The 11,951-nt window shown below is 46.5% G+C and overlaps 1 protein-coding gene across 2 annotated transcripts; it reads right to left on the bottom strand.

Annotated features, from left to right (window-relative positions):
- Positions 1-3,954: 3,954 nt before the first annotated feature.
- Positions 3,955-9,501, bottom strand: LOC4801423 (calcyphosin-like protein). Of its 2 annotated transcripts, none has more exons than XM_015181756.2 (5): positions 9,398-9,501; positions 6,404-6,552; positions 4,662-4,781; positions 4,539-4,596; positions 3,955-4,476 (listed from the first exon to the last, which is right to left on the bottom strand). In XM_015181756.2, the coding sequence occupies exons 2-5, from the start codon at positions 6,550-6,552 to the stop codon at positions 4,162-4,164; spliced, it is 642 nt and encodes a 213-aa protein (XP_015037242.1). In that variant the 5' UTR covers positions 9,398-9,501; the 3' UTR covers positions 3,955-4,161. The 2 variants fall into 2 exon arrangements, with proteins under 2 accessions (XP_015037242.1, XP_001358519.4); XM_001358482.5 differs by lacking the exon at positions 9,398-9,501 and adding an exon at positions 6,625-6,810.
- Positions 9,502-11,951: the final 2,450 nt, after the last annotated feature.

Genomic DNA, 11,951 nt, shown 5'->3' with positions numbered 1-11,951 from the left:
GAGTGCGCTTTTAGTGCGGCATCCGTTCAGCAGCCGTTCCACTGACACGCCCATCGAAAATTATGAAATACTTGCAGGGCCCTAAAGTCCGCAAAGTCCGCGCCGCACCAAATGAAAGAAATAATAATAATCGGAAAGAGGAACAGGAGTGATTTGCAAGTCAATTTGTCAAACACTGAGAGACTTGCAGCCTGGGACAAGGGACATTCTTCGCTTTGTTCTCATCATTAGCGGCAAAGTCACGATTTGACTTTATTGAAAGCACTTTAATTTAATGTGCGTGGATTTGCCTTTCGCTTTGCTGTTGCCCCTCTTTTTTCCAGCATAATTTTGCATAATCCTTTGGTGTTCGGATGCTGGTGGAACTCCTTCTCCTCCACTGCCGTCTTGCTTTACATTTTTCATGCTGCACAGGCACAGAGACAGACACGGCAGCGTACATACAGGGCGTATACGTAACGTGTAATTTCATTGCATTTGCATGTTTTATAAGACATGCTCTCTCTCTCTCTGCCTTTGTCCGACTAACATAATCTATGCTGTTTCCATGTTTGTTCCCTCTCATCTTTGTGTTGCCTCCACACACACTTTCAGAATGTTTTTAGTGGGGATTTTCGTTCTGTTTTCATTTTTCCAGCTCGAGCAAAGTTTTATTGACAGTAAACGTGGGCGATACGAAACTAAAAGTTTCTCTCGCTCTGGGGATTGCTCTGTGCTACTCAGAAGCACACACATGCACACACACACACACATACTCGTACGTTCAATACCTATACATACGTAGAAGAAACAGTTCGTTCTCTGGACTGTGATTCATAAAATAAAATAAAAGCGAAAACGTTTCAAAAATCGAAAACATTTTGTTGTTTGCAAGTGTTTAAAACTGAACTTTTACACGTGTCCAGCATGCGAGTTGGCATTGCCATCGTGGCTCTCCCCCTTACCCCCTATTTCTCACCCCCCTCTTGGCCCGTGATAATAAATGCAACAATAAAATGCCCGGTAATAAAAACTATGAAAATACTTAGGTGCATTTTTGGTATTTGCTTATTGTGGGCCAAAAATAACTTTATCCTGCTTAGCTCTTCGTCCTCGTCACCTTCCCCAGGAAGTGGTAAAAACTTTCCCCCACGTATGCCAGCATGTGCCGCTCCAGGCCCCTGAGGCGACGGTGTAAGCCATCTTAGAAAGTATAACTTGGAATAGATTTGGCCGTAAGTGCAGCAGTTTAGTGAAGTTGGTTTTTGATACTATACATATGTACATATTCTCGTATACTCGTATCTGGTTTATGGTTTATGATTCGAAGCAAGACTGGAAACTAATCTTCAATGAAGTTGTCACTCCGACAGGGCAAAAAGAAGTGGCAAGAAGCAAGAAGATGAGTTTCCCAACCAAGGAATAGGAATGTAGAGTCAAATGTAATTGGAAACCACTAACGAGTTCAATCCCAGTCAGGGCCAGATGCCAAAACATCTCAAACATCTAATTAGGCCGCAGCCCGGATAGATGGCTCTAGATGGGGAGGGGACCTTACCGTTGCAGTTGACAAAAGAGACCAAAGCTATGCTGGAAAAGATATAGATAGTCATGCGGTAGTGGAATGGCGGGTGGCAGCCCGCAGCCAGAGTTCATTAGGCGCATCTGTGTTGCTCGACAAACAGACTTTTTGGCCAACGTTTTCGTTTCAGTGACGCTGGTAACGCTGCGTATGCGTAATTTATGCCGCACACACTGGGACACGGAAACGAATACGAGAATACGGTACGGATACGGCCAGGGAGTACGCAAACATGGCACAGGGGAGGCAGGTGTTTGCTCAACTGCTAAACGAAATGCTAATGCGGTAAACTAAATGCAAAAACCATTTTAATTAGCACGAAAATCATTGTAACTCGTTAAGTTGCGCAGCTGCCATGGCCACGACGCAGACCGCAGAGGAGCATAGAAGAGAGAGAGAGAGACCTACGTGAGTAACTTTATGCTGCCTCCAAGCTTCGACATGTAAGAGCCAGGAGAACCGTGCAAAAAGCAGTCAAACATGGCAGTCCATGGACAGCAGCAAGAAAGCCGGTAAGAGGAGCCGGATCTGGATCTGGACCTGGGCCTGAAGCAGGACTTGGCAGACAGACAGCTAGGGAGCCAGGGAGCCGGGAAAAGAATACCTTGCTCTTTGCATTTTTCCAGTTTTTGCGCCATGTTCGGCATAATGTTTGCAATGTCCTGCCACGGCGAGGAGGAGGGCGCAGGACAGGACCTCGCTGATGAAGAGATAATATTGTGATCACGTTCGGCAACCTGCTGAAATGTAAATAGGGAAGAGCCGTACTTCGGGCCGGGGTCGGGGTCGGGTTCGGGTTCAAGCGCAAGTCAACCTTTACGTAATGTGAGCCGCGCTAATGAAACGTTCATTAATCATACGCCACTTGGCAGCGGCTGGAGCGGACAGGAGATGCCACATCCGCATCGGCATCCGCATCCACATCCACAAAACTAGCTTCCGAAATATTTTCGTTGTCCACAAAGGGGCTTATGGGGCCAGGGATCGGGATCAAGATAGTTTGCGAAAGAGCAAAATATGTGGCCGGGAATGTACATGTCTTCGAGTCTGACAATGCCAAGTGCCAACTGCCAACACTCGGGACACACGGGAGGCGAATTGCTCCCAGCCTCGTTGCAGGTACCGGCACCTGGCTGCACTGAGAGCAATAGCTCAGTCAAATTAGAAATACTTACCAAATACATTGGACCCACAGCCTTCTGCGCTGCACAGTGTTCGTTCAGTGTATAGAGCTATGTACGAGCCTGTGTGCGGATATTTGTGCGAGTGTCCCAGGTAGTTAGTTAATTAATATTCCCGCAGCCGCACGTTTCATGTTTGCATTAATTTGGCAGGTAACTTGTCAACATTGTTGTTGCCGCTACCGCTGTTGGCCCTTTGGCCTGATGAGGTTGTCGGTGATGCCAGGCTTTGTCTAACAAGCTGCACATCCACCCAGGCACACACGCCCAGAAGCAGAGTGGGAGACAGAAGGAAGAAGGCTGAGAGGGAGAAGGAAGACGCGCATGTGGTACGAGTATGTTCCTGGCTTGTAATTAGCAAAGATCGAAGTGATTTAATTACTTGGGCAAACTTTTAACATTGTCTACATGGCATACAAAAACTTGGCTGCATAATCAGGACATGCCAAGACGTTTGCCTAGCTGTTGGCTGTTGCCGATATTACTGGGTATTATGTCCCGGCTTGTTTGCCCATCATCAGATGCTGGATTCTTATCGCTGATGCGAAATGAATGTAATTAGAGTTTGCAAATTGCCAGTACATCGCCTCTTCTCTAATAAGCCTCTAATTAAGCGTTTGGCGAGCCCCATTCCACCTTCAAGATGCTTAAGAGGCGTTCGGAGTCGGAGTCGAGACAGCAATGTATCTCTGGATAAAATCAGAGGCGTTCATGATTTTGTTTAGCGGTGTCGGTGTCGGCGTCGGTGTCGGCCCAATCACTTGTCAACCCACACAGCCTAGTAAAACACAAGCTAATCAGGCTTATTTGTACCCTCCTATATGTGTGTGTGTGTGTGCGCGAGCTGGTTAGATGGCCTGACTTTTTGGCAAACATGACTTTTATTAAAAGCGACAAAAACACAGCCAACGATTGCGCATACGCCGCGTATCCGCCGTCCCTCTCCCAAAACCAAACCAACACCAAGCCTGCTCAGTGAGTGTTACGCCGTGCTTTGTGGCTTCACATGTACAAGTAATCTAATTAGTTTTATGCTAATTAGCACGCGGCTTTAATTTAATAAATTATTATAGCGCATTATTTGGCCAAAACTACGCGAGGTACAATGTCGGGGGCGAGCGGCTCAACTGACACGGAAATGTTTACGGCCCGGCTGATTTGCGCAGCCAACTGTTGGCCAAATCCCCACCCCCCGCCGACAAGCTGTCTCGATTAAAGCACATTGAACGGAACTTTGTTGCTGACTGATCAATCGTGTGCAGTAGCTGGTAGCTTTAAGAGTACATTAAATTTCAACATTGTATTTCAACTGGATTTAGTGGAAATTTGTGCGCAGAGCTCAGTATAAGCTCCTGAAGCATCCAAGACGGCATATGGACGAAAGTGGAGCGTGACGGCATAGGAAACTTTATAGGAAATTTATAGATTGTAGGCGCGGCGCATCACCAGATCGAAGTAAGCGTCGTTGTCGATCGAAGCGCTAATGGTGGAGTAGTAGTTGATGAACTCCTCCTTGGTAACAATGCCATCGGGGTTCGGGGCTCCGGCCTCGAAGTTCTTCAGGAACTCCCGAAGAATCTCTGACTTGGTCATCTCGCCGCTCAAGTACTTGGGATGATCCTTCACCGAGTACAGATTCATCAGATCGGTCTCGGTTATCTGCCCGTCGTCGTTGGCGTCCATCTTGTCGAAGGCCTTTTCGATGATGCTCAAGCGTCCCTCGTTCATGGGTGGCTAATCAAGTTAGAAACAAGGTAATACTATATATTATCTTCCTGGTTTTAAGTAATACTTACACGGAGCTTGTCCAGAAATTCGGTCATGTTTATGGTGCCACTTCCATCTGCATCGAATCTGTTGGACATACAATTACACACAATAATTCCGAATTTATTTTCATTTTGAAGACCTTCACCTACCGCGTGAACATATCGGAGATTTCCGACTCGCTAACATCGAGACCAACATCAGAAATTCCCTTCTTAAACTCCTCGGCGCTGAGTGTCTTGCTGCCGTCATCGTCCATCACTCTAAAGGTTCTGCGAATGGAAACGTATGGTGTTTGGAGAGCAGAAAAATACTCGTAATTCTCAAAATTGAAAATACATTTCTATTATTGCCACGGACAAAGGCGGCAGAGGAGTATAGAGATAAGAATATGCCATTGATACGAGAATGTGGATGGGGGGATGTATTCAATGTATTGAATTTTCCGGCTGGCAAACAAACAAATTGCATAAATACAAATGAAAATGCGCGCTCACGAGGCCAAGAGGCGGGCGTACGGGGGGATGGGAACGGGGCTGCGGACGTCCAACCAACACACCAACAAGCAAACAGGCAACAAAACACACAGAAAAACACAACTACGGCCGTACATATGTTGCATAAGCGAGGATTTTGAACAAAATGTCTATATATTCACAACGGAAAATTGTTAGCAGACAACCCGTCGGGCGGACAGGTTGCCGTTGCCGTTGCCGTTGCCGCGGTACGTCCGCGTCCGTCCAAGTCCGTCCTGTGAGCTCAAATTGAAATAAAAACTAACAGTGGGCCGCTCTACACTGCTCTACGAGTACACTGCTCGCGTGTGTGTATGCCTCGGATTGATGGTTCGAGGGGCTGGAAGGGGTCCTGGTTATACTCTGCAGCAACTAGAGAAATCCAATTATGTTTGTTTGCATTCAGTCAGCGATTTTTGCCACCATTCTCTGCTACTGCCGCAGCCACAGCCACAGCCACTCCCAGCCTCCGACTCTGCCTCCGCCTCCAAATCTGGCTCTAGCTCCGGCTCCATCTCCGGCTCCGGCTCCGCCTCTGTTTCTGTCAGCAGCGGCCCACAGTTTTTTGCCCCAGCCTGCACACACTTGAAAGAGCTTTCGAGAATGTTAGTTCAACATGCACTCGAACCCGACGTACTCGTATTTACATGCGCCTAGCTGCGCCCCAACTTGCGAGTAACATCATCATCAGCAGCAGCAGCAGCACCCGGCCCGGCAAAGTTTCAGTTTCATTTGCCAGATTTTGCTGCCGGGCGAAGCGCATTACGGACTTCCGACCGGCCTACACAGCACCATCTACCATCTACCACCTACCATCTTCACCTTCCTTCCCACTTGTCCGGCACTCAACAATTTCATCATTTTAATATACTCGGTCCGGACAGGGTCCGGCACTATGCCCCCTGTCATGTTGCGCTTTCCAAGAGCATCTCCAGCCACGGCAAATAAAAAAGAATATAGCAGAATACTCGTACATATATGCATGTATGTACAATATATCTCGCCCCGACACATGTGTGGAGGTATAATAATAAATTGGCTTAGCTCACATACCCTACACGAGAGATGATGGAGGGGGAACCAAGTTAATTGATGTGCCGGCTATCGTTGGATGAGTTCATAGATAAAATTCATTTAATTTTAAAGAGACACATCTGAAGTTACAACAGAGCCAGGACTAAAGGGCTATGGTGAATGACGAAGTAAACTACACTATTGAGCAGTTAGGGTAACTGCGAAAGTTTGGATTGTGGAAAGGGTATACAGACAAACCAATAAAAAGACTGCACCACACACCCAAGAAGCGAAGAAAAATTGAGCAACGGGTCGGACCTAACCGAAAGTTGTGCCATTGAAGGGGTTGGGGTTGGAGCACTCACCTGGACAGACCCAAGATGCCAGTGGCACCACGACTGAAGCACTGCAGGCGCAATTTGTAAATTGGATCCTTGTCGAGACCGTTGGCCAGCTCGCGTTTGGCCAGGTTCTGCAGGTTGGCCTCCTTCGTGAAGCCATTCTCGCGTTGCATCTGCAAGAAGTATAGAAATTACCGATTTCAGTATATTCTCAGAAGATGGTGATATAGGAAAAAGCGGTGCACCTTTGCATTACTTTCCATCGTAGTTTAATTAGAATTTCAGTTAAAAATCACAAGCAAATGAAAGGCTCCAGATAGTGTCTTACGGCTATTTCGTTTCGAATTTTATTTGAATTTATTTTTGATAAATATTTGTCTGGCTTTACGAGAACTTCTGAACGAGTCGGAATTAAATATTTGGGAAAGGGAAAATCAACACTAGCTTGATCTAAACCGCTTCAAAGAAGCCTACTACTCGAACTCGAATTTTTCGTTTTGTTTTCCTGGGGACCTAATTAACTTTCACTTCTCTTTGTTGGGTCTGAGCTGGATTAGGTGCTGGTGCTGGTGCTGTCAACGAGCCCCGGGCGATGTGTGAATTTGTTTGATATACTCGTATAATTTTTGTGCCAAGCTGCTACAATAATTGTCTGCTTAACAAGTCTTCTCGGCAATCCAATGGGCGTTGCTAGGCTCGACGCCCATGACAGCCATAGCCGCGAGCTATTACAGCCCGGAATTGATTTGCTTTTGCACAAAGCGCGGCAAAGGCGGCTTTTAATTATGCCAAGAGTCGGAAGGTAAAGCCGCCGCTAATGGTCTATCTGGAAGCAAAGCCGCTTTGTAATTTGCCTTGTCTATTTGCATTTTAAATGAATCTATCCAAATATGACTCGTGAGTTGTCTGCCATCTAAGAGTACGAGCATGCCCCACAATTCACGGTTCAATGCAGGAGAAGGCTTGCCCTCATTCCGCAACATCCAACCATCTTAATTGCTCTCAAAAACGATGTACATAAAAATCGAAATGACCTTAAAGTAGGCTTAAAGCCAGTCTGAACTAGGCCCTGTCAACCCTGTCCCACCTATAGAGATAGCGCCCCTCCAGCTATCAAGAATTACACATGTTGTGAGGGGAAGGCTTGGGGTGGGCTGAACTCTGACCAGCTGGCACTTGGCTCAATGAACTGTGACGGCTTGAGGTCCCACTAGCTGGATTAGCTCTCAATGCTTGTGGGGGAGGTGTAAGCGAGTGCACTCACCTCAATATTTCACGCATGACATCATATTAATAATACTAGTTCCATCTATATGATACGATGAGCTTTTGTCTGCTCCAAGACGTTCTATGTATGATATGTACTTATGTACACGCATAAATAATCGAACAATGAACGATGGGAATACGATTTACTGACGAGAACAAACTTAAGCCGTAAAAAATACAAAACTAGTATCAGGGCGAGGTTCCTGGTACTTATTTCTCTAATTTGTTTGATTTATTGACTAAAGCAGTCCTCCAGTAGGGCAGTAAGAAGCCCTGAGTTATCAAAAAAGAGGTGAGTGGAGGACAATGGAGCAATGTTTGTCTGTCAAATCAATATCATTGATTCGGTTGCTTAGAAAGACAGCCAGACTCTACAACAGAGAAACTAGCATAGTCATCAGGCCTTGAGACCGGTTGGGAGACAGGCTTTCAGGGCCATGGAAATTACATCGATTGATGCGATTTGAATAACTGATATGCCCGAGTGCATAAACAACCCCAAAGTTTTCACTCATCCTAGTTGTAAATGTGTATAGTATATGGTGTAGGGTATATACGAGGAGAGTAACTGCGATTCTCTGCCCCAGTGCTGATGACCGCGTTAGATAGTCCCTTTTGACTAATGGGTTCTGAGTAATGAACAGTGCTCTAATTAGCAGCCCCAGGTGGGACTTTAGTGTCCTCAGTTGGACGTACGCCTCAATCGTTGGACACGCCATGTAGTCACGCTTTCGGTCGCAGTTGTAGTCACTTTTAGTCACTGACGAACTGAAAAGCTTTTCGGGGTCCTGGCAACAAATGTTGCCGGCAACAGCTGCAGCGGCAGAACGTAATAGTAGGAAACTGCAGCATCCTTGCCGTAGGTCAAGGTCGTGGCCGACGCGTCGGTGTATCGATTTCGCCAGAACGAAAATCTCCTTATTATATGGCCATACGCCACGTCAGTAAAAAGAGAATGCCATCTAACGATGGGGAGTGAGAAAAGGGAAGAGAGATGGAGACGGGGAACGGGAACAAAAAGGAGAGCAGAAGGCATAACGAACTGCGATAGAATATGAAAAATAAATTATGGCATTATCGGAGGGTAAGGGTAAACAAAAAGACAATTTAACACGTCAGCAGGACGCTGAGTGCGAGTGTCGCAGTCGAGCCGAAGCAGGGATAATGGCGACACAGGACCAGGACTGAAACCAGAGACCATGGTACGCAGGAAAACAAAAGAAGACAGTGCGACCAAATAAAGCAAATAGGTCACGTTCAAAGACAACATCGATTAACCATAAATTGCGAGTTAAGCAAAGGGCAACGCGAGCAGGACACCAGGACGTCAGGACACCAAGGACATGAACCAGAGCCAAGAGCCAAGAGCAGGTCCGGGAGTGGGAACGGGAATGGGAACAAGCCGAGTTTAAGCATGATTTGTGCGTGTCTTTATGACAAGGAACACATTCGCAACTAGGCCAGCACCGGGAGAAAAAGATCCTGCCGCAGATACGGATACATTTGCAGATAGAAACGATGACATCCCTCTTATTTCGCTAACAAGCAAAGTATCGGCTACCTCCTGTCACTGACACCGCCAGCTGTCGCTCCTCCTGCCAAACAAACGGAACAGCCAACGCAGCAAAAGGAGAAAAAGGAGCAGGAGCTGGAGCTGGAACTGTGGCCAAAGGAACGACAGCAGCGTGTGTCGGAAAACTTTCACAATAATTAACAGACATGTCGATTATTTCTTGGCTTACTTTTTACCTTTTCTGGCAGCTGCTGACGGGGCGGTGGTGGTGTGCTAGGTGTCGGTGTCTCCCTCGTATATCTCTTTATATTGTATTCTATCCTCTGTGTTTTATGCTGGAAAATGTTTCAACTTTTGTCACAATACACAATACAATATGGAACTTTGCACGCACCTCGCACGTGTCGCGTGAGCCAAGTATTGCCAACGAATGGGCCGCTCTCTCAAGCCAGGCATCCGCTCACCCGTTGCAGCAGGGCCGTGGACGGATGGCTGGGCAGCCATCCCCACCCACCCATGCCCATAAGCGGCGTCCTCCGGAAACTAGTGGCAGCTCCCATTGTAGATTGTAAGGAAAAGCTTGCCACCACTTTACGCTGCGCTGCCAATCGCCACCAAATGCATAGATACATTTTTATGAGAGCTTTTGCGGCTTGTCGCATTTGTTTAGACACATTTTTTTCCCTTCTTTTTCGATTTTATTATTATTGTTGCGTACCTCTGTCTTTGCCTCTGTCGCCGCAAGAAGTGGAAGGAGTATATCTGCTTTTTTTTATGACGCGACACGGCATTATCATTACCGCTGTTTTTGTGGTGTCAGAGTGCATAAAATTTATGCCCGCATATCAGGCTTCCATTTCACGTTACGCCAAATTGATGTGCTCTTTATGATTTGTACTTTCCTCTTTTCCATACCCTTGCAAAGGGAATTATGGGGTTTCTTTTTAAAGAAATTCCATATATAGTTATATATTTATATGTATAATATGGGTGCTTGAGCCAAAGACTTTTGATTTATATTGAATTAAAGAAGTTTGTTATATTGTGCGATGATCATTAGCTCCCAATCTGTAGTATAAGTTCGAACTAACCGATGCCATTAAAGCAGAATTCGAAGAGGGTATTCCCCGCTTCGTCACGGCCGTTTCGTTCTCTATTTGCAACACATTGACACGGCTGATTTGATTGCTGACATTGTTTGGGGAACTTTATGGTGATATGACTAACAAGACTTATTACGACTGAGACCGCGAAGAACGAGTGGGGATTGAAATACGAATTGAACAAATTTCGAACCAGAGAATGTTGTTTTCCTGTAGATTTCCTCTTTTCCAAGTTACAACAATATAAAATTCAGGTGTTCTTTTCTTTTAAAGAGATTTTTTAGTATTTTCTTTCCCATCTTTGTAATTTTCCTCTCACATTTCTCAATGCGGCTAATGATACAGTTTCCTCAGTGGCAGTCATGTGGTCCGGGCTCGGGTCCATGCGTATAAGTAAGAAAAATGGCTCCATCAAGTTGGGTTGCAGTGGTCCCATCTCTTTTGGCCCACTGTCAGCACTTCCTCCGTTTCCCTCATTTTTGAGAGGAGTTCTCCTCCTTCTCCTACATGTGTGTGTGTGTGGCTCGCTGCTTTTTACTGTCAACTACATTTTGTCAAATTACTTATGCAAATCTTTCAACTTTTACAAGCGCGTTGTTGCCACGGCATCAGTGGCACTTCCCCGTCCCCAGCCGCTTCTCCGCACCTCTTTTTGTCCCAGGGACAGCGTAAGAAGCTCGTTTAGTGACGTTTCTTCTTCAGGCTAGCCCCTCAAGTTATATTCCCGAGAAAAATTACGCTCAAAGCCTGACATGAAGTGGCAGCGCCGCTGCTCATATCAGCCAGACTGCAGTGGGTGTGGCTGAGGTCCGTCATCCGAGGGGCGCACTGTCCATTCATAAATGGGGGCGTGCCGTGGCGTGGCGTGACTCTAGCTGCTGCATTGTCAGGGCGGTGGTGGAGGTGAAGGCGGAGATCTACTAAAAACCTATTTTGAATACCGCACCACGGCAACAAAGTGTTGGCCAAGCATGCCCAGGTATTAGACCAACAAAGTTGCCAGCCATCGCCGTGAGCTGGGACCGGGGAGCATTGGGTCCTTGTCGCCGGCTTCCAGTGCGGCAGCAGCTCTTTCTGGCAGTCTGGCCACCTCTTTGCCGGGGCTTTGGGCGCTTATAAAATAAATAAAATTTATGCTGTGACGCATTATTGCCTTGTCCTTTGTCCCGTCTCTGCTGCTGCTGCTGCTGCTCTGCAGTCACTAAAGTTCCTGTTTTTGTTGGGGTTTTTGTTGTATTTAAAAGATGACAAATCGTTGCCAGGTGGGGGTGGGTGGTAGGAGGGAAGGAGTCAGGACGGGTGACCAGGGGCTACGGACAGAGGGGAAAACTTTGTCAGTGAAACTCATTTTGTGGGACTGATAAATTTGTCGTCTATAAAAATGCTTTCGCAAATTTCTGATGCCCTCGAAATTGGTTCGTTATCAGACGTGTACAGGGTTTGCTGCTCATTTCGAGAACAATGAACTCAACCCTGCAAATTTAAATGTTCCTTAGCTTTAAACTGAAGGGCAGAGCCTTCAAGATGCGACCCAGTTTAAATTGAGTAGGGAGGGTATTTGCAGTTCTCCATAGACCTTTCCTGGGAGACTTCTGTGCTTATGATAAATACTTCGGTGGCTCTGCCTTTGTCTGTACCTGGCCAGTACTCCGATTTGACGATGCTGATGATGATGATGGCCATTGCG

This window comes from Drosophila pseudoobscura, chromosome 2 (genome assembly GCF_009870125.1).
Source record: "Drosophila pseudoobscura strain MV-25-SWS-2005 chromosome 2, UCI_Dpse_MV25, whole genome shotgun sequence".
NCBI lineage: Eukaryota > Metazoa > Arthropoda > Insecta > Diptera > Drosophilidae > Drosophila > Drosophila pseudoobscura.
This window is presented reverse-complemented; position numbering and strand designations above follow the sequence as displayed.